The 27,964-nt window shown below is 47.5% G+C and overlaps 2 protein-coding genes across 2 annotated transcripts; both read right to left on the reverse strand.

Annotated features, from left to right (window-relative positions):
* Window positions 1-6,699: 6,699 nt before the first annotated feature.
* LOC126522513 (sulfotransferase 1C4-like) lies at window positions 6,700-14,512 on the reverse strand. The gene is made up of 2 exons (XM_072288530.1): window positions 14,139-14,512; window positions 6,700-8,663 (listed from the first exon to the last, which is right to left on the reverse strand). The coding sequence occupies exon 2, from the start codon at window positions 8,608-8,610 to the stop codon at window positions 7,657-7,659; it is 954 nt and encodes a 317-aa protein (XP_072144631.1). The 5' UTR covers window positions 8,611-8,663; window positions 14,139-14,512; the 3' UTR covers window positions 6,700-7,656.
* An 11,727-nt stretch (window positions 14,513-26,239) lies between these two features.
* On the reverse strand, window positions 26,240-27,496 carry LOC126522512 (sulfotransferase ssu-1-like). Its single transcript, XM_050171273.3, has one exon. The coding sequence runs from the start codon at window positions 27,440-27,442 to the stop codon at window positions 26,489-26,491; it is 954 nt and encodes a 317-aa protein (XP_050027230.2). The 5' UTR covers window positions 27,443-27,496; the 3' UTR covers window positions 26,240-26,488.
* Window positions 27,497-27,964: the final 468 nt, after the last annotated feature.

The following is a 27,964-nucleotide window of genomic DNA, read 5'->3' on the forward strand; positions in this document are numbered from 1 at the left end:
GCTCATTATTTGCCGACCGTATGCCAGACAGCTCATTTTCGCCTGAGCTGCTTCTCGAGCTGCTTCTCGTGTTTCAGTTTCCACGTGACAACCTGGCTAATGTAAACGGACTCCTATGCGGATTCTGTAGTGTGAACACCAATAAGGAATCTCCTTGACGAGCGTTTTCTCATTCGATGTCTCCTCGTATCCAATGGAACTGAGAAGACGCGTTTTTGCGTGGTCTTTCACAAACCGCCCAGCTGATACGGGCATACGACATCGAAATTCAGCGGTATAGTTGGCTGGCTATAGCGATCTCGACCTTGCTTCTGTACCTTTGTTAGAAATCTTTGTTGTTAGGCCAGTGTGGATGAAACATTGCTACTTGGATGACAGACGCAAAAAGAAGCCCACAGACAGGCGATCGCATTGTCCTGCAGGACGGCTCTAGGAGCTTGCAAGACGGCTTCTGCTGCAAAGACGCGAAGTTACACGTATAGTGAGTAATTTGTCACCTACCTGCAAAGTGACTCTGCGGCGGAGTTTTCTGTTCGAAAGAACTTACGTCGCCGGCAGAAGAAGGTCGCGTACTGATATTAACGTCCCTCCGTGTCTTGCGAGCGCCTGCTGCTATCAAGCACAGCGAGAGCGTTTCCGAACGCTTTTACTATAGTTCGGTAAGCGCCGATAGAAGGCTCTCTTATCGTGTGGTTCGCTCTCTCTATCTGAACGAGAACGGTAGCACACATTCAAAATAAGGTTCATAAGCTCGGTGATCTGTGCATCGCAGAGAATAATAGCGCTGCAGCCTATCTAGCCAGCGTACCGCCGCCAGCAAGCTTCGCTTTCACGTGCTCCGCACGACAGTTTGAGCCGATGCGGCGTAATCTACTTTGCTATAGCGCCGTGTCGCCGCATTTTCAGATGATAAGTTCCTACGGGTACTTGCACTTCTGCTACGAGCATGTAGCATTTCACTTCGGCATTGCAATTCACATGATTTTACCAACTCGCGATTGTATTCACTGGACCCTCACGTGCTACTTCACCTGCCAACCGGGCTCTCCTGTCGTGAAACAACTTTAGTCTGCTGCCTGTGGTTGGGCATCGCATTCACGAACGCTTATTCATAATTCATTGTAGCGACCAACAGCGTCGTATGCAACTGTTGCGAGCGGGATGAGTCCATCGAAAACATTCTGTGCCATTTTTCAACCAACGACTCTCAACGACATGTTCGGCGTATGAGTCTTAGTCGCTTAGACGACAGACCGTTTTGGGAAGCTATCTTGGGAACTTGTCCGCAGACCTCCAGTACGCACAAGGCCACCAAAGCGCTCGTGCGCTTTTTGAATACAACCAAGCTAGATGACCCATTGTGCATGAACATTAATCACTGATGAACATATATGTTAGTGAATATACAACTTTAGGTGTGCGCACAATGACTTTCATATCCTTCATTTATTTTCTTTTTCGCTTTCCCCTTCTCCACGTGTGGGGTAGCCAACCGGGCACGAACTTCGTTTCCCTACGCAGTAGGGAACTTGGTTTCCCTAAATTACGCAGTATTGTCGAATTCGCCATTTTTTTCAGCTCACAGTGGTCCGCGAGGCCACTATGGCCTCGCCTATTTGCTTTAAACGCATACACGATTAAATTCAACAACATCGGGAAATTTGACGGTGTCGAGAATAACACCTCGGAATGAGATCACTTTCAAGAGATTTCACGCCACTCGGCGCCGGAACCATCGGCGTCTACGGCGATAGTACTCCGACCGTCACGTCGTCGTATGCTCGTACAGTGCGCATCACTATGTCTTAAGACACGAATCTAGTCTGGCGTAAGGCGGAAGCGCGCCACACGTGGCATAGTTACGCTAGACCAGCAAAAGAAAAGAAGGGTGCTTTACAGTCTGGATGCGCAGGATGTGCATCCATACTGCAGCCAGCGCAGCTAGCGTTACCGGCGGCGTTCGGCACCTTCTCACGCGCCGGCACTGAAACAGAACATGCAAATAACATGTCCTATCTATAGGTGATAGGGCTCGTAGAAAAACAGAATTTTAGAGAAAAGGATAACTGCGCTTTCTTGCCTTTTATCAAAGGAAAAAGTGGAAAACAAAACAGTCTAAATTTACCCAGTAAAATGCAGTACATTGATGAAGGGGTACGATACCGTGACCGTCGTGGAAATGTTACCGCTATTGATTTTTCAATCTGCATTCCTACGCTGTTCAAGCTGTTTTCCGGGTCCTGCCATTTTACCGCCATGCGGCGCCGTGGAACGACACGACCTTCGTTTTCGTCTGCTGCTTGGCCAAACCTGGTTGACGACAGTCTTTTTCCCTTGGCGACGTGGATTTTCAACTGCTATCGCCCACATGGACGACGCATGAGCCTGGAATCAGTCACCTCGGGCACGGCACCGTGACTGTAATTTAAATCTTACCACTGTGGATTTTGCAGGTTAGTTATTTAGAAGGCGCTACCTGTGGAAAGAGCAGCGATTTTTGCCTGTTTACGGTGTCGTGTCCTGGATAGAGTATTGATGCACTGAAGCGTGTTATGGCCCCTGCCATACTGCATTCACCTTTTTTATGGTATGCAACTGTCACTGTCGGGTGACATTTAGAGCAGCCTACGAGTGCAACTGAAAGAGAAACATTGGAAACCCTCTTACACACTCTCCAAAGAATTGAAGTTGGCAAAGCTGCAACCCTGAATGAAGTTGAAGGTGTTAAAGAAATGCAGGATGCTACCGATAACGAAGTCAAACAGCTGACGTCAAGAGTGGCCGCCCTTGGATGAACTACCTCGCTTGACAGGCGTGTTTCTTTTGTAGTTGACAATACTATGCGAGGCATTTCGTCCCAGCTTTCTACCATTTATTGAAGGTGCGATGATACTGAAAACAGATTGCGTGAAAACAACTTGCTTTCTTTTTTTGCATTGAGGTACGTGATGAAAGCTGGGCAGATGCTGAAGAGAAAATCATTGCATTTTGTTCTGAGCACCTATGTTTATCTATGACTGCTTCCCAATTCGAAAGGGTTCATAGTCTGGGTAAATTCAAGTCTGATAGGAACAGACCGATCGTAGCCAATATGGCCTTTTCTAAAGACAATCAGAACGTCCTTTTTAATGGACACTAACTGAAAGATACCAGTTTTTCTATCCGCGAGGATTTTTCTGTTGCTACTCTGAAGCGAGAAGCAAGTTGACCAAGTTTGCAGAATCGCAGTCCAATTGTTACAAATTGGAATTTGATAAGCTTCAAATGGACAAACATATGCCTATGACCACGCTACTGATTCGGTCACTTTAATGGCACCATAATTAGGAAATGTAACGAGATCGCAGGAGCGTCCTCATAACAAAAGGGTGTGAATGTGTCTATAACTCACACCTTAAGGGTGCGATTATAGAAATGTGATATTTGTTGTCGATACTGAGTTACGGATTTGTAAACTTCGTACTTCTCTCTTTGTTTCAAATTTACTGATTTCGGCCAATTCCTGTAAAAAACTTCACGGCCCAAGTCAATATTTTGCTTGCTGCGCTCACAGTCATTTAGATTCTCTCTCAATTTAAACAAATTTTATTCAAATCGATTCAGCGTTTTTCACATAAGAGCAATCTCACGCGTATTTGAGCAACCGGTATCGAAGAGAGGCCCGAGCTAAAACTTCCTCTTAAGCAATGCGCCACGCCGGTTGTATAGGAAACCCAGGAAACATAACTCTGACTATACGCAAGCTCGCGGTCACAGCTGTGTACAAATAAAAACAAAGTATTCCAGAAAAAAAAAAAAGAAAAACTTCAGCAAAAGCTTCGCTGGGGCAGTTATCTCTGCCAGACATCCGGAATGCCGACGTGCTGTCTGGCCAGGTATCTAGCAATATCATCGATCCATTGCCAGTCGAGCAAACAGCTAGCCATTTTCGAGATAAGGCTGATACATAAGCGCGCTCGTTTCCAAGTGCCGAGGTGAAGCAACCGTCACAGGGTGTGGGTTTCTTTTACAGCGAAGAGTGGTCGATGTCCGTCCGTCTAGCGTCGCGTCGACACGAAAAAACTGTCGTCTCCAGTTCCTCGCGAATGCTCTGTAGCTATCAATCAATGTAGCAGAAGGAGAAGCTGTGATTTGGGGGGGGGGGCACCTGAGATTCAAGTCGGGACCTACTTGTTCCATCTGACCAATTGCTGCTTGGAGGTTGTCTTGGATGTGCCCGTCAGAACCTCCGCTCATCCACAGCGCAATATCGTCCGCTTACAGGGTGAATAGGAGGTCTGGAATCTTCTTGAGGGTGAAAGTTAAAGGCTGCATATCCAAATTGAAGAGGAGGGGGGAAAGTACTGCCCCTTGGGGCGTGCCAGTGCTTCCTAAACTTATTTGACCAGATTGTTCGCTGCCTAATTGGAGCGTCGCAGTGCGCTTCGTGAGGAAGTTGCGTATAAAACAGCGAATGAATGTTTTTTTTTCTCATATGTAATGTCCATACTATGACAAAACAAAACACTTATAAACACGTTTTTGCATGCAGCTTCATATGGGGTTATTTTCACTTTCGTGTGCAAAGAAAGGTTAAGATGCTTTTCTAGTTTAAAACTTACCGAAAAAAAAAGTTTTCCTTTCATGTTCTTTATCGCTTCTAAGTTCCTGGAAATTTTGCACCACTAGTTCTATCTCACATCGGAGCTGCTAGACCAGAGTGCATTGCGCGCTTGCTTGGAGTGGGCGTCGTCTTTTAAACCCGCCAGGGACAGTGGTGTACAGATGCGCTTTCTTTTAATTAACAGAATTCTTAAAAATCATGAGCCACTCTACTTTGTGAAAGTCGATGACCAGCGATGCTGTGTAGCACAAGACAAAAAGGTGACACAGAATTTGGAATAAAGGTACGAAAGCATTTATTGCCTTGATCGGTGGTCATCGGGACGAAAGATAAGCAGACATTAATTTGTATACATCCGCGTTCATTCGCGTCAAACATTCGTTACTATATATATATACACACACACACAATATATATATATATATATATATATATATATATATATATATATATATATATACTTGTGTTTTCATTTCACGATATGGCGAGAAAGAACTTGAGACCGAAATCACCGCACCGACTGGTAGTGGGCCAGTGCCGTCAACGCCTTCGCAGAGGGAGGTGCTGTAGGGGAACGCTGGCATGATGAGCAACAACGAAGCCAGCTTTGGTAGAAGACGACGACGACGAACGCGCGAGCAGTGGAACGAGCCATTGCTGATGATGATGATAAGTTTCGCTCACTCAGATTTGTTGACGGACGCGAAAAATGCACGGTACCCTAGCCAAAACAGCTTCGCTGCAGAATTGCTTCTGGCAGATAGCGCCAATATAGTCCTTGAAATGGATGGCTCGAGGAGGGGAATCTTACTTGCACGGCGAATCGTAATGGAAGATTGGGTAATTAACCAAATGTCACAGATTAAGTTTCTAGCAAAATACTTAATCCGCACATTGCAAATTACTCATTGTAGCCGCTGACTTTGCAGTGAATATCTACTTGAAAATTATCCTGAAGATGGCAGAAGTTTCAAGATATGCGCCGCCAAAGTTACGATAAAAATGCATTATTCTTCCACTCACATTTCAAACAAAACGCGTTTTTACGCAGTAAGGCCAAACAGTAACTGGAACAGCAATGTATTTCGTCGTTCCAAGATGGCGCACGTTACAATCTCGCCGGCTACAGTTCGTTAAGATTATGTGCCGTATAGTAGGCGAATATGTAATTAGTGAAACTTTGGGAGGAGATGTATTTCGATTGCTCATGCGAGTAATGTCTGTCTTCAAGAATTCCAGCTCAAGAGTAGCATTGCGCTATCTGCCGCAGGCAATTCTTTAATGTGTTCTGTCCAAACAAAGTGAATAAATGCAGCGCTGTGAACTGTCGCGATCCTTGTAGCAATGTGTGTAAATCGAAACATGTCTAACGCTTTAAGGGACTGGAAAAGTGGCGTTGTGTAGGAAATCACACAATCCTACTATCGGTATTATGTATGACTGAAAAGCTCGTGTTAACCAGGCGGCGGTCTCGGAGATTTGCTGTGCTTAAATTTGACGGCATACCAGCTCAGCAGACAGGGTGGGACAAGTGCTCAATTCCCATCCAATGAATACCTATTTTGCCTGCATGGTACATGAATTGGGATACCGTTCCGTTTAACGGATGTTAAAACAGAGAAAGGTCCCCGTTGAACGGGTGTGTGTAACCGCCGCCCCTGTCAATGGCAAATCATGCTCCACTTCTCCAGAAGTTCCACACGAGTGAGCGTCTCTTTAACCCAAGTCCATCGTGACTCAAACTAGTGAATTCATTAAAAAATATCGTGGTCCTTAGGAGTTAAGACAGGTCAAGCTTCGATACTTTGAATAAAATTATTTTTTTCAAAAGGTCTTGTGGATGTTAGACTTACCTTTCGCTCCTTTACTATTTCGTACTCCCGCCACCGTTAAGAAACAGTCCACAAAGGAGGAGTGCAGTAGAGGAGGACATCATTTACAACTGCCTGAACGCTGAACAATACTAGCATTCTGCTTTGCGGTGCATCTATACCTCCCATATTCATTACAGCTTCTTGTGAATGCACCTAACATGTCGAGCACGTCTGTCAACACTACACACCCTTGTCGAGAAGTGCTTAGGAAACGGGCATACATACTGGCTTTAGCACACCTGTTTATTATAAGAGCACGCCGCACACTGAAGAACAAGATCAACATATTAGTTGAACCACACGAGAATAGCATGGAAAGCAAGAATTCCAATTGGCGATGGTAGAAAGTTGACACCAACACTAGACCGGTGTTGATATGCAAATACAGTTAATGCAGTAATAAATGCATTCATGTAGGCCATTAAGTAATGGTGCTTTACAGCATAGCGTGATACACACTATGCTGTACGTTCGCACAAGGTTCCGTACCCTCGCTCTCTGCAGCACACATGCATCCACACCGAACTTTGCAGGGCCGCGCATCGGTGTATGCTAACGCATATTGCTAGCATCGCGCGGGAATGCACTCTGGTTTACATGATAGTTAGTTATCGAAGCAACTATTTGGTTATATGTGAACGAATTGGATACGCTGATGGGTGTGCTTCCTGTAGAACACATAAGGAGAAGTGTTAGCACGAAATTGCTTTTGCTTCACGGAATACTGTTATATTAAAAAAAAAACCGAGTATGAAGCAGTGAAAGATGGGCTAATGGCACACATTTCTGTAACAACCAAAGCGTTATGTGAGTTGATGCCATCAGTAGAGTTCCTAGTTAATCTCACCGAAATTATTACACAATTTTCTGACACCACACATCCACCAATTATGCAAGGAGAATGGTACGGCGTTTAACGGTGCAGCCGGCCACCTTACGATAACTTAAAGAAATACTATTCAACGCTGCCGCAGTAGGCTTTGTATTACGGTGATAGTAGTCGTGTTATAATCCTCTGCCACATAACGGGGTATATCTCGTCCTCGAAGAAAAAGGACTCTGGTTCAGTAAGGCTCCCGCAGAGACTTGGCAAAACCCACAGGCGGCTCCACTGAGCGTCAAGCTGTTTGCAATGCCACTACACTTTATGGAAGCTGTCTCGATGGTTTCGTGAAAGTGCTACTTAACACCATGCTTTCGCCAGGTGTCCACCAAGTCAGTATCGCCTAGCAGCTCCAGAATCTTGTTCTCCAACCTGGCGTTTTGTTCAGGCGAGAAATGATTCTTCCAGTCTCCGACGATGCCCTTACGAATGAAGCTAGCAGTGGAAGGATTCTTCTGCGAAGCTTCGTGGAAGACTCTGAGACCTTCGGGGGCTTCTCCTTCTATTTGCTTTGTGAAGAAGTTGGTGAAGTTCCGCGAGGCGTAGTTCTTCATGGATTCGACGTCACTGTATTTGATCACGTTCTGGAGGACGTCCTCGTTGTCCAGCAGCAACTTGTGATAGCTTTGGTCGAAGAACTCGGCAATCTTGAGCACGCTCTCTCGCGGCTGGGCCTTCATGTCTTCGTAGTGCAGGAAGAGGACGTTCGGATCGTTGCGGTGCTCGTACCAACCGAGGACGTGGTCAAAGTAGTCCCCGTAGTCGGTCTCGCCGGAGACGAAGATCTCGAAGAAGTCGTCGAACTTGCCGTTGGCGAACTCGTATCCGGTGAAACCCCGTGTGTGGTAGAAAAAGGACACGCAAGCGTCCTTAGGATTGCGGCATACGTAGAGGTACTTGGCCTGTGGGTGCATGGGCATGAGGTGGTAAGGAAGGTGCGTCTTGATCACTCCGGGACGTGTCATGTCCCGCACACTGTCGGCGCCGAGCATTTCGATAAAGGGGCTTCTGTTGAAGAACTCCAGGCCACTGGACGGTGGAACACCTTTGTTGAAGATCAAGAAGCCAATGTGCTGCGTCCACGTGGTACCGCACTTGGGAAACGTGACGACAAACTTGTCGTCTGGCTGTGGCTCGTAAGTGAGGGTGGAACGCAGTGTTTCCACTGTGAAGTTTCGGCTTAGCCGTATTACGCCGTCCATATCCTGGTACAGTGGGCCATTGGGGAGGCGTACGTCGACAACGGCCATTTTCGATTTGCAAAAGAATATGCAGCTGAGAACTTGGCGCCTTTTGGGGTTGCCTGAAAACAGATAATTTGCGAAAATTAGCGGGAAAATCTAATTGCAGCACTAGGCGAATTGCTTTTCTGTACGTAATCAAACCACGAAGAAACAAAGCCCCATTTTATCCTTGTCCGGCTTAAACCCTATCCTTCCCAAAATTTCCATATTCATTCTGCACTAAATTTCCGCCCTTATCGCAAGATCGCTAATAGCCGTTAACGGTTATACTATGAGGTTAGGTTAGTATGACAAAGCACAGCGTGTTCGAAGCGTGAAGGCAAGCTAATCATGCAGTCGAAATTTACCGGTCATGGTTCATCTGCCGTACCGGCGGACCATGCACACCGCCCATTTAACACGCCCATTTTGTTCTGGGCGGGTTAAACTTGACAGAAAACTCCAGTTGGCCTGACTATGTCGCACTTCTGTTTGTGAAATATGCGGCATGTCTCTTTCCTTGCTATTTTTCTTTTATGCGAGTAAGCGGGTAGTAACTAACAAACGAACAAACAAACAAACAAACAAACAAACAAACAAACAAACAAACAAACAAACAAACAAACAAACAAACAAACAATGTATGGCTATTAGAGAAGGAGCGCAATTTAACACACACACACTGGGAAGATAACAATACGAGCGCTCGTCTTTTCCACACTACGCTCCCTGTGTTGGACCCGTTGAACCCACGTGCTTTCTGACGCTGATTCATTTTTTACGTGACTATAAAGGCTGGAATGTGCAGCGCCGTTGTGGGAATCGGATCTTTAATTGCGCAAGCTCTGGGCGTCGCTCAGTGGCGTATGTGCCAGGTGTTTCAGAAAACGAGAAGAAAGGGGGTTAACCGAGGCGCCCCATTTTTTTCTTAATCATATAACAAGAGGCCAACAAACACTGACGCCAAGGACAACATAGCGGAAATTACTTGTGCTTAATAAATGAAAAAAAGAAACGATAAGTTAATGAAAATGAAAGTGGCTGAAAAAAAACTTGCCGCAGGTGGGGAACGATCCGACAACCTTCGCATTTCTCCTGCGAAATGCGAAGGTTGTGGGAAGGTCGTCCGCGCTAGTTTCTTAACACGTAGCCGGCATAGTCAACATATCTTTTCGTATTACTGAGGGCGAAGAAAGTGGAGGTCATATCAGAGCCTGGTTCCCGGCCCACGTGTACGATATAGCTAACCAACGGGTTGCAACCCTAACGAGCGGGCCAACGGCCTGGCGCGTGAAATCACCAACCGCGCCCGAGCTAACGTTCCAGCTCTCTCGCAGGATAGCCCCTTCAAAAATCTTATTACCACATATCGCGAAATTACGTCGAATTACAGACACAGCAGGAGGACATTCCCTCCTCCCATCCCGAAACTGAACAGGGCTTAGGCCGTTACTTTCAGGCTCTTACAGACGAGGTCCTACCTCACCCCCAGAGCGCATAGTTGGATAGACCCCAACTTCCCGCAGTCGTGCTCCAAATGCGGTCACGCATGCTGCTCCTTGGACCACATGCTCTAGCTGTGCCCGTACAACGCGGGCTCCGACCTTCAATACAAGTGGCGCCACTTGAGGGGGCGGCGTGCGATTGTGGCAAAGCGTCCGGAGCATTCGGTTGAAAGCGGATCTCGACTAGAAATGACGGAACAGCAGTGGTTAAATTTTCTGAACAGCATGAGAACAAAGAGAAACGATGGTACATTTTTCCACACGCGTATTGCAAAGAATTCTTACGGCGTAAGCAGACGATATAAGGATTTGGGCGGACCGCGACAAGACGGCGAAATTGAGAACGCACTTGTCTCGCGCCGTCCGGCGCACCGGACGGCGCGATACATGACCCGCCGCACCGAACAGGGCAACGCCTCTCGCACGATAGCGAACACTCCTCGCGCAGAACGGGACAGGCTCACCAGATACAACGACATAACTAACCAGTGCATATCTAAACGCCAGAAGGATATACCCACCGCTGTGTCCCAAATTGAACAGGAGGCAGGAGGCAGACAACTCCAGACGAACACCTTCCCTAATCCATTCCGTCTGAAACGTATCTTCCCAGCTAAGCATCAGGACGACACATGCAAATTGTGCAAGGAAGGACCAGCAACACTCAAACACATGCTGTGGCAGTGCAATGTAGTTGTAGGAAGGATGGCAGTTGCTCCAGAGACCCTGTCGTCGAAGTGGGCCGCCGCTCTGCGCAGCTCAGACCTCGGAATCCAGACGTGGGCAGTACAGCAAGCCCGTGAGGCGGCGTTGAGGCAGGGCCTTGACGTTCCTCCGTGGGAGACCTGAGCCCGGGTCGTGTTTAACCTTGCCGTACGTACAAGAAAGTATCCATCCATCCATCCTACGCTGTTATGGGCTCATTGCAATAGCTGTTTGGGTGGGCGACGTTGTCCGCTGCAGGCACCGCCGCCGGTGTTCGGTGCCCGTCGCAGCTATAGCCAGGCTCCTACGCACTAGAGGGTTGGCCAAAAAATGGTTGCATTGTCTGGAGGAAGAAAAAGGCAACAGGCCCGCGCCATACATGCGTGAAATACACATATAGCATACCTAATTAAATCAAGCAGGCTATAGTCGGGCACAACTTTAGAAGAAAGGTGCGTTTACTCCTCCAAGGCGTATGCACACGAACCTCCACCAATGGGCACGCACTCTAGACTGACGTCATGAGCCAGACGGCTGCTGATCCCGCCGATGGAAAAGATGGCCGCCCGCGCCTCGAACTGGGCCGTGTCGCATCAGTCGTGCGCGTCAACCTTTCGTCAGAGTAGGTTCCCAAACTGTTTGGGGTGGTCTACCATGCCGGAAATATTATTGCGAGCTTGCGATGCACCATTTGTGCCACGTGCATTTATTGTGAGCCGTGATCCAGCGACGAAAGATTGCAGCAAGCATCGCTGACGCTGCGCTACGCTTCGTCTGAAAACAGGATCCCATGACGACACATCGCTACAAACAAAGATCCTGCGTGCTCGTTCCATGGTGTTTTGTTTTGCTCCAAAATGAAACTACGACGAGAAAGTTTGCCCAAGTCTGGTGCCTACTGATAGCGGCGGATATGTTCGTGTACTGTGTTGCTTTAAAAGAAAAAGTGAGATGGAACGAAAACAAGAAACCTATCACATTCTTGAAAACAAATTTCTGAAAATACACACGAAAATATATAAATATTCTGCTATTTAAAACGAAGAGTATTTATCTAAAGCGATGAAGGCAGCATTTTTTGTACCGTTCCTGCTTCAATCGTCTTCTCGCCGAAGGTGTGTAAGGGTTCAGATAAATGCATTGTTTTTCTTAAGTACTTGTTGAATAGCAACTGATTCATTTTAAGCTCGGAATATGACTAGAAAATGTGCCGTTCACCCGTAAACCAATGCAAAAGCCGTGCAGAGCTGCTCTTTCTACTTTTGTCCCTTGCAATGAAGCTAAAAAGCAGACGACGCGCAGCGTTGTAGAAGGCGCGGGTTATTTTTCTCTCGTGATCCGGCATGTGCTGTAGTATTCGGATCACGAGAGCTCTGCCAAACGAGACATCAAAATACAAAACTCTTTATTTATACTGAGAATTACGCGTTTTAGAAGCACAGTTTTTTGAGCGGGACTATTTCAGTCGCGGAAGCAATCTGCTGTCGCGCTTCGGTAATCTGGGCGGGGCCTCCCCTTTTCTCTAAACTTGTACCCGACTATAGGTGACTGTCACCGGCCCGTTTCAAAGGGTATGCCAATAAATCATCATCATCAGCAGCCTTCATACGTTCCGCTCGTCACGCGATGCGATATGCGCGTCGCGTAGTGTCGATGCATGCAAACTTTGCATTGCAGTGGCATTGTGGCAGTTGCATGTAGCAGTTGCATGTAGCCGGACCTGGTTAACTCAAGCAGGCTAGATGACTATTTGTCACCGCCACGTATCGAAGGGCATTCCAATAAATCATCGTTATTATCATAGTCATCATCAAGATCATTGTGTCGTGCCACAGGTCAAGAGATGATGAACAGAACGAGAACAAGGTGAAAGCAGGAGTCAACGTTTCGCGAAGTGGACTTGTCTTCAAGGAAGACAAGCCTTGAAGAAGCCAAGTCCACTTGTCGAAACGTTGGCTCCTGCTTTCGCCTTGTTGTCGTTTTGCTCATCGTCTTGAATGTCCATCTCCCGCCTTCCCCGTGTTTTCCCAGGTCAAGAGATGTGACGTGTGCGCAACCTATAGCCTCGATACCTGTGCTTACGCTGCGGTGCACTTTATGTCACGTACTCGCAAGCTACGAACGGGGTCTGAAGAAGTGAATCGCAGAACTCGCGTGGACTAGGCAACGTCACGTTCAGTAGACCGCAGTGCGGAGAGCATCACAAGCCGTAGCTAGATGTCGACGCCGGGCGAACATTTCTGATCGTTCTCACGAAAACGACGATAAAAGACTTCGGCGGAAGAATACTCTAGTGCATTCTGCTTAATATGGAGCTCCTATGGAGCTGTTTCTCCAGCTTACGCCGTGACTGTGCTGCGTGCGCCGCGCAGGCCTGTGACTTTTTATTGAGACAACAAATATATGGACACTCCAGGCGCATTTCTGCCGTCGCTATCGGCGTCGCCGTGACGTTCCGTATGAGCTAAAGCGTGTGAGTCGGCGAAAGCGGTTCAATCTCGCGTGCGCGTGCGAGGAACGCGGCACGGATGCGTGCCCTCTCCTGTGGCTCGCGTGGCAAGGCGGCAAGGTGGGTCAGCGACGCTAGGGAGGAGGGGCGTTCTTTTCCGGCAGCTGCCAGGGTATCTGAAGGTTCTGCTAGGCCGCCGCTCCGTACAGAGTGGAGACAACCGCGGCGTCTACTACGGCGTTATCCACGCGAATCGCGGAAGCCGTAGTAGACGCCTTTGGCGGACGCCGTAAGGTAGCGTTGCCAGCGCTCGTGGGTCTTGAAAGCAATCTTCCACGTGGCGAAAGTGCGCGCCCGCGCGGGCCTCATATTCAGAAAATTAAATCACTGAAAGAAAAGCTTTTTGCGTTCACCCGCGTGGTACAGGCATGGCAAAAAAATTACGGCAGAAACTGCTTTTTGAGGATTGCCAGATAGTCCGCAAGCATCATTTCCAGTTGGTCATTTTGCATACATACGTCTCTGATGCAGCCGAAATCTTCTGCAATCAGCACATTTCCGACAGCTGGTTGGCAAAAAGTGGGCTTATTTGCAGGCACACGAGCAATAAAGGACGCGTATGCGCAATGCCATGCCTCGACACCAGGTGCCTGCTTTTTCGGAGAGCGCAAGAGGCAACAAAGCGCCGAGAAGCGTATCGAACCCCGGTTAGGAACAGGGTTCGGAAGCGCGGACGCAGTTGTTAATTTTACCGCAAGAACGCGGTGAGGTGAAACGAGGGAACGAAACAATAAACGAACTGGAATAAAGAAGTAAAATGCTGCGACTGGCTTACTGCCGAACGCTGGGCGTGCAGGTTGAAAGAACACACTTGAGCCTGGCGTCATCGCACTCACCTTGACAACTTTGTTTCGGCAGGGTTTTCTCAGAAGCGCGGGCGTGGTCGTGTCTACGCAGTGGTTGTGGAGGCTCGTTGTTACACGGGTAGCGGAAACTTGTCTCTTCTGCGTGAAGTCCGACACTGCCTTTCCATATGCAGTTAAGGCCGGCCGCAAGCGTTGCCTGAGCGAGTGGTTACCTTCAGCCCACAGTGAACGAGCAGGCGACGCGGCTCTACGCGAGGCAAGATGCACCAAACGCAATCTTTCATCCGGTCATCGTGCAGCACGTGCGAAAGGCGCTGCCCTCTCGTCGAAGGCAAGGAACAGCAATAGGAAATTCTCAGTATACGCCGGTTAGGAATCGCACACCGGCCGCTATAACGGCACTGCGTGCGCAACGGTACGTAGGCGCAAGTGATCCCGTGGAACCTATACTGATTACAAGAAGCGTTGCAGTCTGGCCGAGTTAACTGATACGGCGCAAAACTAAGGAATGAATGAAGCAACCTTGCTGGACAGGTCATGCGGAAGACACAACCGCATGTTAGCGTTAATAAGGTAGCGGGTGGTAGAATGACTAAGTAAATTGTTATGGCTCAACAATAGATGATGTATGAGGAAATGCATTGAAAACAAGTAATCAGCGCTTTCAATCTGTGAAGAAGGACGAGCGGCGAAGCTGGGGTGCGTTTTACCTCAATCGACGCATCTATGTATCAATAGGTATTATTGCTATTGTTATATTTAAAAATGGCGCCGAGTCGGGACACCTGTATTTTGTGCTACCGGCCTTTTTTCCGCAAACAGCAATTCTTTCACTGTGTTTATTGCGGAAAGCATGCACACGCGAAGTGTACTACTGCGTGGCCGGACAGCGACATCGAGTTGCTGAAGTCGGGCGAGCAGGCATTCACTTGTAACTTGTGCCAGAACGCCGACATTTCTGCGGTTAGGCTTAGCGGCTTCACACGTTAGCCTCTCCATCGGTGGCCGCGTCTCCCGACGTGACATATTCCGAGGCGGTCGTTGACCTGACCAGCCTTCGCGGCCTTCTCCTTCAGGCGCTTGAGGGAATATCCTACCTCAGCGATGCAGTGGCGCAGCTGCGGAATGATAACGCACGGTTGCACAGGGAAAGCGCGCAGGCATCCGCACAGCAAGCCGAAGCTATGGGCGCTCTCCAAGCCGAGGTGCGCGTTCTGCGAGCAAAGCTTGTCAAAGATAGCAAGCCGTCATCGTCCACTTCTACTGCTGCGCCACCGGCACGCCCGTCCAAGGCAACGACGAATGCTGTGCGGACGGCTTCGCCGAATACCGCTGACCATCTGCCGCGCTTACCTCCTGCACTGGATCGGCCTGCTTCGTCAAAGGCTCCCATTGCTGACCAGTTGCTGTGCCTACCTGCTTCAGTGGACCTGTCGCTTGCCAGTCAGCTAACATTGAAGCGAAAGTCAGCACTGAGTGCTGGCTGCTCTGACCCCGCTGGTATGGTTGCTGCTTTTCGCTCTGTGCTCCCTCGGGCTATCTTTGTGACAAAGCTTGTGCCTGACACCCATCCTTTAGAGCTCGCCGCTTACCTATCAGCAGTTGGTGCAAAGCCCCTGTCCTTCACTCGACTAAAAGCGAAGTACGATTTCTACGCGTCATTTCATGTGTCTGCTAATGAGGACGGCTATCAGCGCCTAAGGGATCCTTCACTGTGGGCGCGCTCTTGCTTCTGCGAGCCTTTCAGAGGTCAACTTTACGAAACTGTGATACTGAAAAATGTTCAGCAAGATGAAAAGAAGCATCAGTGATTTCAGAGTTTTCGATCAGGATGTTCGTGGATTACGCACAAAGGTGAGCGAATTTTTTTTCAACGTCATTTCACCTTGTTTCCCCATCATTGCCTTAAAGACCTAGTTGTGGCCTGAAATACCATCTAATTCATACTTACCGCCCACTTACCAAGTTTTCCGGCGAGATCGCGATCCTTCTTCACCGAAGTCAAGGGGCAGTGGGGTCCTGATTGCAATCAATCAATCAATCAATCAATCAATCAATCAATCAATCAATCAATCAATCAATCAATCAATCAATCAATCAATCAATCAATCAATCAATCAATCAATCAATCAATCAATCAATCAATCAATCAATCAATCAGATCCGTTTGGCGCCATGATTTGAATGTACAACGAAATGTGTCTGGGCGGAGATTTTTGGTGCTGGTAGTAAAAAGCTATTAGTAGGGCATTTCTATGTTGCGCCTGACATGAATATTGAGATGTACATCTAGCCACTATTGAAAATATTATATCGGCCCATGCTAACCATAAAATACTCATAATTGGTGATCTTATTACGCCTGGCATTTCCCGGCAAATTGGTGAAATTTCGACCCATTTTTATTTATCTGCCAAGTGCAAACTTGTTACTTGACCTTATACCTTCTACATCCCTGCGCCAATCTAACAATACTCTGAACTATTGTGGCGATGTACTAGACATATGCCTTAGTAACGCAGAAGCTGTGAATGTGTCCTGTGGCGACTTTCCCCTTGTTAAGCCAGATAAATATCATCCCCCGCTTCACATTTCATTACAATTCGCGATACCTAGTAGGAGAAGGTTAAAAGATACAGCAACACCTGGGTCTTTTAATTTCTCAAGCGGAGATTGCGTGGGTCCTTACCACTATCTTAATGATGCTGAATGGTATTCAGTAGTAGAACTAAAACAATAAAAACGGTTGGTGTGAAGGAGCGGTATACGTGGGCGCTGCGGAATACACACGGGACGAAGCGTTTGCACTGGCAGTGGTGGACGTGCGCGTGGATGTCTGATCGTCTCTGGTACGGTGAAGCCAAGATCCTCCGAGACCGCGGAAGAACTGGCGATAGCACTAGCCATATTTAGCACAAAGGCTGATGTAATATTCAGCGATCGCAAATTATCCATCCGCAAATTTGCCCGGGGCAGGATTTCAAAGGCGGCGCGGCACAGCCTGGCTCAGGCCAGTCACTCAGCCAAGGAAATTGAGATCATCTGGGTTCCAGCCCCCTCGGCAAATCCCGGAAGCGGCTCACAATAAGGCTTGAGGTTTCGTCAACTGAATCGGGGCTTGTTCCTTCCCACGAGCCCTTCGATGGGATGGGCTGGCTTCCTTTCATGACAACCAATCACTACAAATTGGGAAGATGCATTTTTCCTCCACCCGGCAATTCGCTGGATGAGGCGCAAGAGACAACTTGGAGACGTCTTCAGACGCGCTTCTTTTTGAACCCTTATCTATTATCACTCATGTGTCCCGGGGACTATGACCCGGTATGTAGATTTTGTGCCGAGTTAGCCACTTATGACCCTATTCTCTGGGAAAGCTATGAAAAGCCACTGCCGGTGGCACTATTACCAGTGCTTTCTCTTGAGCGATCGCAGGCCGTGTTGGCTAGCTCCGATCTGGACACGCAAGTCCAGGCCACCGAATGGGCCACCCAGGTCATCGTCAGCCATGACCATCTAGCACGGACAGTCATCCTCTGCTGTTTGACGAAATATTCTCCATTCCATTCTGCATCGGAATCCTCTACAGTGTGCAGCGCTTCATTGCTGCTGGGACTTGGAGGAGACGCTGCCGGGTGGGCCAATGAAAAACTGAAAAAAAAAAAATCGTTGGCTCTAATTTTCTGGCTCTGACTTTCTAAGTGGTCTTCGCTATTAAAATGGACCAACACCTGTTCAATTCATCGGTCAACATCTAGTGGAGCGTTAAGATGAGGAAACAAATGCAGAGCCAGTGGGGGTTTGCCTGTTTCAACGTGCGCATTTGCAAGGCGCATTTGCCTGGCGCGACCACGGGCATTCTACTGTAGCGTTCGCCGAATTCAGATTCTTAAAGCTACATCGTTTGTTACAGTTTGTCGTGACAATAACCTAACTGGTTACATGTAATTGGTTACTGGAAACAGAGTGATTGAGTCACAGCGAGCGTTACCGAGTAAACACAGCAATCGTTAAATCACAATATTACCAAAATATTTAACTGATTACACGTAATTCGTTACGTACAAGTGTGCTCTTTTGGTATTGTGGAAAAGTAGTTTACTAATTCAGCTTAAAACAAAATTGAGGAGCTATTCTGCCCTGTGAAGGCGGTTGACCAGCGAAGCTGCCATGGTGGCATAACTTATGTTGGTATAGAGTTTTGTTGATATGTAACTACACGTATGATTATGTATATGTACGCGCCTTATCAGGCACGCACGCGCTCCGTCATGCATACACAGAGCAATTACCGAAGGTCTTTTACGACGCCGCTCTAAAGACGCAGGTGTGATCGACGCAGCTGCGATGAGGCACCGTTTAAACGAATGTGGCCGGCCATTAAACCGTGTCTCGACGCGAGCGACGACATGCGTTGACCGCGGTGCAGTCTAAAGGAGTGCACTAAACAAAACACGCGCGTTTGTAGCTTGCCATTGAGCATACTTCCTAGCTAATTAGCTGAACGAAACTTGGAAGGACTACAGTTTTATTCTAGCGGACAAACATGGGGATGTCCGTTTCCCTCCCTAGAAGCCCATGTATTGACAGCTGACAAGAGTTCCACAGTATATACAACTTCGCTGTGAACTAAGTAATATCGAAAAGTAGGAACTTGCCGTAATGTTAGCATCGTCTTAGCGGCTAATTGTCATAGAATTTGTTTCGGGATAGCTTCGATGAAACAAGAGTTACAGGCGTTTTCTGTAGCCATACTCCCTCCGTAGATGCTCGTGTATTGACAGCAGACGGGAATTCCGTAACAATTACAACTTCACTGTGAACTAATTAAGAGAAGTAAGCGAAACTCGGCGTAATGATAGAGTCGTCCTGGTGGCCAATTTGAGTTTGATTTTTTGCAAGATACCTGCATTAGGTTGAGAGCTAAGAGAATTCGCGAGAAAGTTGGCTCTGTCGCAAGGCGGTTTCTTGTTCGCTGCCACAATTTTTCCGGAGCGTAGCCATAGCCAGCCTCGCAGTAATAATTTTTCGCTCTAGTGTCCTTTTAATGGTCGCCAACTCATCTGTCACGTGGGATGAAAGGATGGTGCATGCTAGAGGCCTCCCTGCTGCAGTGCCTTAGCACGGAGTCAGTGTGTGCTCCGGCATGGCTCTACATGGCTCTCACAGTTGTCTGTGTGGCGCATGAAATCTCATGGTAATGCTGGACGCTTTCTGTTAGAGTGACCTGGGGCGGCTTGCACGAACAGTTAATAACGAAAATAATAACGAACTTAATAAACGCCTTCTTAAATGTTCCCTAGACGACTCCTAGTCCGCACTAGAAGGTGTTCTTAAATTCGTTATTATTTTCGGTCTTAAATGTTCGTGCAAGCCGCCCTTGGATTCGCCAAATAGCGCAGACATTTGATTGGCACACTTGAGCTTCAAGATGCACGGCACGTGGACAGCATGCTGTCTCCGTGAGGGCAATGAAGAGTGAAGGATGTTCATCTGTGGCTTCGGAGGTCACACGACCTCACGCTGAACGGGAAGACATGCTTCTGTTTATATGCGCAGCTGAAATTCGCACTTCCCATCTGAAACCACCCCTTTGTAGCGCATTTGATGCGATACGCCTTCCTAGTAAGCAACCTGATTTGCATGGTATTCGATACGCTTCAACATGGATACAATACAGTTCATTTGAATTCATATAAACGCAGCAATTATTGCATGAACCTGAGCTGGTTAGTTTCAACTGGTTAGTGGGGTGACGTCACGTGCGGTCGTCGTCGTCGGCGGCGACTGGCTGTAGAGGAAGAGACTGAGAAAAAAAAAAAAGCGCTGTCATTTCTTTTCGTATGGATAAGCGAAAAGGAGCAACCGCACTCACCCATGATGCCAACGTCTCCTGCACACAACGAATGCTTTTTTTCTGCGTGTTTGGGTACGGTGGCAAGAAGGGGACACTGGGACTGTCGGCGCTGAGTGTAGCAGTAACTCATGACGACGATAGGTGGCGCAAGCACCGCTCCTTAAGGTAGTGCCTTGCTATTTGAGGCCCTAGCTGTTTGTCTGAGGACAAAGGCATGTATGAGCAAATGTCTGCAAGGAGATGAGCCATGTGTATGCTGCAGCAAAAATCCGAAGACCACTGAGCACATCCTATTATAATGCGAAGGGATTCACCCAGTGAGACCCGTAGGTAACGTACACCTTCCAGAAGCGCTTGGATTTAAAGTGGACGGAAACATCGACCGGTTAGCAGTCGAGATGAGCAAGAAATGTTTAGGGTATTGGTTGAAAAAAAAAAAGAGCAGCGAGGAGATTAATAGGGCCGGTTGCGTTACAGACATAGGTTACAGCACAAGGTAGGCATAGAGATGTTAAGGAAGGGAAGAAAGATTAAGGAGAAGTTGACAAAAATGATACATTGATAAGGGTCTGTAGCACAGCTGATTAGCTCAAGCAGGCTAGAAGACTATTTGTCGCCGTCCCATTTCAAAGGGGATGCCAATAAATCATCAGTATCAAGATGTTTGTTTTCGTGTTGCATCGATGTAGGCGGCTGTTCCGACGCGGTGTCTTGTGTTCTTTCGGCCTCTTCCGTCGTGTCACTTGGTTCACAATGACTTCGAAGCACCCACAAGACAGAATTTATGATAGATGAACCTTTCACATTTTGTTGGACAGTGGAATATATACGTCCCACTTTGTAATGTGTGAAAAAAAGTTCATTTTTCTGTTGAGGTCAGGTGTCTTCGACGAAACACGAGGTAGACGTTGCTCTTACGTGCCGCTAGCCACGCTCTAGAAAACGCGAGATTGCTTATCTCGCCACTTAGCGAACAAGGTCCACAAGCCGCCTTACAAATAAAGATAAATGTCATGCCTGAATGGGCTTCCAGGGATTCTGTTCATTCTTGCTTAGGTTATCACAAAAGTGATCACATCAGCGTATATTTTGCCCCCTCGCACGGCACGAGTCTTTCATGCTGCGCACGTCCTAGTTTTTAGCTTTGCTGCTGACAACGAGCGGAGAGAGAGATAAGCTTTGAAAACCATTTGTCTCTTGGAAACAGCAGGAAGGTGGGCAAGTTATTTGTAGGGTTCCGTGTCTTCGGTTTAAACCGAAATAAAACGAAGTGCATACCAGTGGTATTTTTTTTGCAGTTCAGTTTCGCCTCCTACACGCAGAGGAGGCGAAGCCTATTTTGACGGTTCGCCTTGTATATGCAGAGGCTTCACAAAGATTTGGAATTCTCCAGCCCCGTGTGTAAGACAGAGTTCTTCAAGGATCAGTGCCACCTACGGGGCAGCGTTCTTGACTAAGGACTCAGGACAAGGTCATTTAAGATCGTTTATTATTTTGTCGTTCGTTTCCAGCTATTCTAAAGTCATCGCAAGAACTGCGACTTATGTTTCGTATCGCATGCCAAAGCGTGGGCATGAAGATCGAAGCTCTTTCTACAGCGAGTCCACCTCGGTGCGTTTCATTTCATCAAGCCTTCGAAGATATCCTGAAGTAGTGACAAGCAACAGTGCCTTTCTGGAAAACCGAAGACGCTAACAGTAAAAAAAAAATTGCGAGAAGTCGAAGGCGCTTGCTTCATCACTCAATGAGATGGCTGACTTACTGATCAAGCTGAGGTTCCTTCAGGCGAATTCACCTACTGTGATGCCATTAGTTAAGGATCTTCAGGCAGAGAGAACATTAGCGTACCAAGTTTACACAATACTAGGAGCTTGTTTTCGTGCGTTGCTCAGTGAGTGGCGCGATCCAGCAGAGATGAATTTCGCTGCTGATGTTTCGAGTCTTCTAGACTTGCTAGGCGGTCATGACCGCACCAGGACACTTGCACGAGTACTACGCCGCCGTTACTAAAGAAAGCGGTCGCAGGCTGGTGAACGGAATCTTGTCGACCAAATGAAGTGGTCAAGCTAATCTCTTTCGTTTAGGAGTGAAATCGTTAATTCGAATGTCATGACTTAGCTGCCGACTTTCTTCACGCACTACGAGCGCATCTTTAGGCTGGTACTCCTTGGCAAGGATGATATGCTGCAACCCATAGATGACCTTTGAAGCTATCAAAGTTACGCGATTTTGAACAGTGTTGACTCCTTTTCAGTCTGGAGGCTTCACGCAGTGCAACGGCCAGTGCTATTCCGGTGCGCGCTCACACTCCTAGTTTTGCCAGTTTCTAGCGCCATTGTGGAAAGGGCATTTTCTACTCTTGGAGTGATTAATAGAAAGTAGCGTGCTGCCATCACTGACATGAGGACATTATAGGGGCAAGGCTTTTCCTTGGGTGCCGTAGTGCTGCAATTATTGAAGTATGCTGTGATTAACGCAATCCAATGGCCTTCGTACAATCTAGAAAAACAATGAGAACAATGTTATCACTTGACTAACTTCAGGTATGATTGATTTTTCAGAAAACAATGCGAGCTCAATGTTTGCCAAATCCATATTGGCCCAGAGTGAAAATATTGTACTCGTCAATAAATACCAAAGCCTCTTCAGAATTATTTTTAACATCTCTTTAATTGAAAGAACAAAATCAATTGATTTTGGGTGATAGTTGGAAAGGTCGACCCTATCATCTTTTTGTGAATAATACTAAAATATTTGCGCAGTGCATGTTTCAGGGAAATACGTAACATAAGACAGAGATAGTAAATATATGTCTCAAACAACGAGAAATCAATTCTATAGTGTAATTTACTGGTTTGATCTGAAGATGCCACATACCAGTGGCCTTGCTATTGCTTAGACTAGTGAATGTTGTGAATCGACCCTAAGCCTCGTTCGTGTTACCAAACAATCGAACCTGATATAATAAACATTTCCCAAAACAATATTCTTATATTATTTGTATTCTTTATATTCTTTACGCTTTTACGCCACGAATACTCCAGCTGTCTCTGACCCAAAGTCACGGTTTCATTTGTTGCCCCTGCTGTTCCTTAAGGTCTCATATATCGGTCAAGCCAACTGCGTCCACATCGCTGGATGGATACTCTAGCATACAGAATATGCTGATCAGTTTCTGCACCATTTCCACATGCTATGCATGGGTCCTCTTTACCTGCAGAACTTCTACTATAACTGCAGGTTTTCAGACACCATCATCTGGCTTCGAAAAGCAGAGCACTGCCCTTCGAATTGTCATAAACATTCTCGCTTTCGATATCATTTTTTTTGCGATGTTTTTCCATGGCTGGCTTCATCTACAGTGCTAATCTGCAGTGCACTGTATCTGCGTCTCTGGCTCTACGCTAATGCTGTGATGTCAAATGGTACGTAGAAATCGAAACATTTTCGCCGCTCGGTGGCGTCTAGTGGCCAAGTCAATCCGATGTGCGTGATGATCACATGACACCTTTGTCCATGTCCGTTCTGTTAGCCTTCATTTTATTCCTAGTCCTACTTTGCTTCACTGGTCGCGTGATTGGAGAGGAGCGACATCGCACGTTTAATTATCAATTGATCGACTTCTGAATTTATGCACAGTATAGGAAGCATAGGCAGAGTGCTTCATAAAATGGCATTCGATATGGTGTAAAAATCTGAAAGATGATATAATTAAACAATTTCCTACCCTTGTCTTTTTCCGAAGAGGCATAGTACGTTCTAAAATGACTCGGAAAAGAACTCAGACCCGTATATATAACCACTTGGCAATTTACTTTTTTACCCGAAGAAGTCAAACGATTGATCCTAATGCAAGACCTGAAGGCTGTGGTCCGAGGAGCTCATAACTGGTTCTAGGCACGCAAAAATCTGATGCGACGTATTTATGCAACGTAATCATTATTCCTCACATTCACCCAGAAAGGCTAAACTTAACTGCGGCAGAACCCTACTGCCGCGGCCTTAGCAGTCGCTCATGACTGTTGAAGTTTCATCATCATCATCAGCCTGGCTACGCCCACTGCAGGGCAAAGGCCTTTCCCATACTTCTCCAACTACCCCGGTCCTGTGCTAATTGTGGCCATGTTGTCCCTGCAAACTTCTTAATCTCATCCGCCGGCCTAACTTTCTGCCGCACCCTGCTATACGGTTCCCTTCTCTTGGAATCCTGTCCGTAACCCTTAATGACCAACGGTTATCTTCCCTCCTCATTACATGCCCTGCGCATGCTCATTTTCTTTTCTTGATTTCAACTAAGATGTCATTAACTCGCCTTTGTTCCTTCATCCAATGTTCTCTCTTCTTAACCCCCCTTAACGTTACACCCATCATTCTTCTTTCCATAGCTCTATGTGTCGTCCCCAATTTAAGTAGAACCCTTTTCGTAAGCCTCCCTGCAGGTTTCTGCCCTGTTGGTGAGTACTGGTAAGACACAGCTATTATACACTTTTCTCTTGAGGGATAATGGCAACCGCCAGTTCATGATCTGAGAATTCCTGCCAAACGCACCCCAGCCCATTCTTATTCTTCTGATTATTTCAGTCTCATGATCCGGATCCGCGGTCACTATCTGCCCTAAGTAGAAGTCAAGTTTACGCCTCACCAGATGAGCGCGTAGCCAACGTCTTTAGGCTCACTTCGGATTCTTTCGGCTAAAAAGGTCAATTAGTCTAATTTACTTATCAGTTTCCTGATTAATAAACTGAGGCCTTTTCAAAGGCATACCCCTGTGCTTAAATGAAGCTTGCAGAAAACGCTTCATTATCGCACCTTTCCCTTTTTAAACGAATTTCGAACGCGTTTCCTGATATACACTGTAAAATAATTTACATCCTTAAAGTGAAAAAGGGTGTAATTATATCCATAACTCACACCCTTAGGGTGTAAACTGGAAGAAAGGGGGTTTACCGAGGGGTCCAATTTTTATTTGTCATATCAAGGAAGACAATCTGATCCGGATTAACCACGCCTTCGTGTTATGCCACCTCGCTTATTCAGGGGCTATGCACAACTGGCTCGTATCGGAGCGCAACAAGATCAATGCCCTAATCAGAAGAGTCTTCAAGCTTGCCCTCGGCCTTCCCATCCGAACGCACACAAAAGACCTCCTCAATTTGGGAATTCACAACACGTTCGAAGAAATCGTTGAAGCCCAAGAATTTTCCCAGTTTGTCAGACTTTCCGGTACCCCAGCGGGCGGAGCCATACTTGGCAAGCTGGGACGTAACCCCACGCTCGTCAGTCTCGACGCTGTGAAGCTGCCTAGCGACGTAAGGTCCAAGATTTACATACACCGGTTGCCACGAAATATGCATCCCACCTACAACGAAGGACGAAGACGAGCCAGGGGTAAAGCTCTGCTCGCCAGTGCCCGCTTGAACAAGGACCGAACATGCTTCGTAGACGCTGCTTCGTATGTTCAAGAAGAAGCCTTCTCCTCAGTGGTCATCGACGGTGATTCTAAAATCCTTAGCTGCGCTACCGTCCGCACTTCTAATTCCAGCGTTGCAGAGCAGGTTGCTATTGCTCTTGCATTAACGGACAGTGTACATGACCGGATTTATTCTGATTCCAAGGCCACTGTCAGGGCCTTTCAGATGGGAATGGTGGCTCCCCAGGCCCTACGTATCATCCAAAGTGCCAAAGACATGAAACATCACTCTTTGGCCTGGTTCCCTGCGCACCTTGGAACCATTGAGGGTGCCTCGATCAACCCCAACGAGGAGGCGCACTCGGCTGCACGAGGTTTGACTGACCGTGCGCTGGGCAACGCGTCCTCTCCTGGGCGACCCGAGCCTCTCTGCTCGTACAACGAAATCTGCAAATATAATTATCTGTCAAGAAGACTCCTACCTTCGCCGCACTCCTCGCTGTGCAGGGCCCAGGCAGTCACTCTAAGGCTTCTGCAAACAAGCACTTACCCGAGCCCCGCGGCGCTGCACACAATGTACCCCGAACGGTTCCCAAGCCCGGACTGCCCTCTGTGTGGTGATTATGCGGACTTCGAACATGTCCTGTGGGGCTGCGCCTCTGCCGGTCCCCTTTTCACTCAAGAGGAAAGGATGAAGTTAATTAAGGCCCAGGATCAGACCTCTCAAATCCTGGCAGTCCAGAGGGCTCGCGAGAGGGCCGTCAGGTTTCACCTGATGGTCCCCGAGTGGGCCTAGCCAGGTGACTTGGGGCTTGCTTACGTCTATAGTGGACCGAATAAAGTTGTTTCTCTCTCTCTCTCTCATATCATAAGAAGCCAACAAACACTGACACCAAGGACAACATAGGGGAAATTACTTATGCGTAATAAATGAAATACACAAACGATAAATTAATTGTAGAGAAAGTGGATGAACAAACAACTTTCCGCAGGTGGGCAACGATCCCACAACCTTCGCATTTCACGCATTAAAGAAGGATTAAAGAAGCACTGCTGGGACCTACCGGGTGTGCACAGTCAGAACTTTGGTTTCAAAAATACCTGAAAAACGCTCGTTCATAGGATACCGTGCCTCTTCCAGACGTCAATAATGTCCGTGCCGGCAAGCCTCTGATATATCTTTGCTTCCATTTCCGCGTTCATTTCAGGCGTGAAGTGCTCCTTCCAGTTTCGTACCACACCCTTGCGGATAAAACCCACTGTTTTGGGATATCTCATCGCCATATCATGATAGTAGTTCAGACCAGGACACACGTCTTTTTCGTTGTCCAGCGGCCTGGTAAGGAACGCTTTTATGTCGGCACCCGTTTTGGACCTCATGAAATCTATTCCGCTGAGCTCGATCACTCGGTCCAGTGCCTCCGGGTGTTCGACAAGTTTGCGGTGGTGTTCGTCGCCAAGGAAAGCAGCGAGCTTTAGTACATGATTCTTTGTGTCAGTCTTCATGTCCTCGTAGTGCATAAACAGCACATTGGAATCGTTGCGGTGAGCGTACCAGGAGAGGACGTGATCGAAGTATTCGCCGAAATCGGTCGCGCCTTGCACGAAAACGTCGAAGAAGTCTTCGAGTTTACCGTCCGCGAAGTCGTACGCCACGAAACCCTTGGTGTGGTAAAAAAACGATACGCATACGTCCTTTGGGTTCCTGCAGACGTACACATACTTCGCGGAGGCACTCTTCGGCACCAGGTTATAGGGGAGGTGTGTCTTGATAAGACCCGGTCGCTTCATCTTTTCTACGTCTTCGGCACCGAACATATCCAAGAAGGGCATGGTCTTGAAGAAGTCCATTCCGTCGGGAGCAGGCGATCCGTCGTGAAGAATGAGGTAGCCGATCTGTTGCGTCCATGTCGTCCCACTCTTGGGAAACGTCGCGATGAAGACGTCGTCCGCTCTCGGCTTGTACCCTAACGCTGAACGATAAAGGTCGACCGACACGTAGGCGTTCAGCCTGAAACCGTCTATGTCTCTGTACAAGGGTCCTCGTGGATATCTCACGTCCACAGCCATCGCGGACGCTATGCTGATTTTTCCTGGCTCTTGCGGGGAGCAGAAATGCGAGGGCGTTGCACCTGCAAAGAGAACATAAGGCGACGTTTTCGAAGGTCAGAACTATCTTAGAATGATGGTTTACTGAGCCAGTTGGTATTTCATTATTTAGGCAAGCAGTTCAAAAATATAACACGGCAGAAAGAAGGGCACGAAGCTGCGTCCGTCTGCCTTTCTGTCGTATTATTCATCGCGCTGCTTGCCTCAACAAAACGACAACTATGTCAGTGTGCTTTTCTTGCTCTTTATTTCGTCTGAGCGGTAAGCCGTCAGCGCATTAAGCGCGGTGATAAGCCTCTAGCGCCCCTGTTCAACGGAGAGGTCAATTTTATTCCGATACTGATTATCGCCATTATAGGTTTTCGCGAACACTGGGTCAAGCACGCGACATGACACTTCTAGGGATATATAACACCAAGGAGGCTCAGAAAAACAACAGGAGCGCAACGAACGTGCCAGCAACCAGCCGCCTGACTGCTGACG

Source organism: Dermacentor andersoni, chromosome 6, assembly GCF_023375885.2.
Source record: "Dermacentor andersoni chromosome 6, qqDerAnde1_hic_scaffold, whole genome shotgun sequence".
NCBI lineage: Eukaryota > Metazoa > Arthropoda > Arachnida > Ixodida > Ixodidae > Dermacentor > Dermacentor andersoni.

Excerpts from the sequence above, each read along its gene's own strand:
- LOC126522513 (XM_072288530.1), bottom strand. The coding sequence starts at position 8,610 with ATGGCCGTTGTCGACGTACGCCTCCCCAATGGCCCACTGTACCAGGAT.
- LOC126522512 (XM_050171273.3), bottom strand. The coding sequence starts at position 27,442 with ATGGCTGTGGACGTGAGATATCCACGAGGACCCTTGTACAGAGACATA.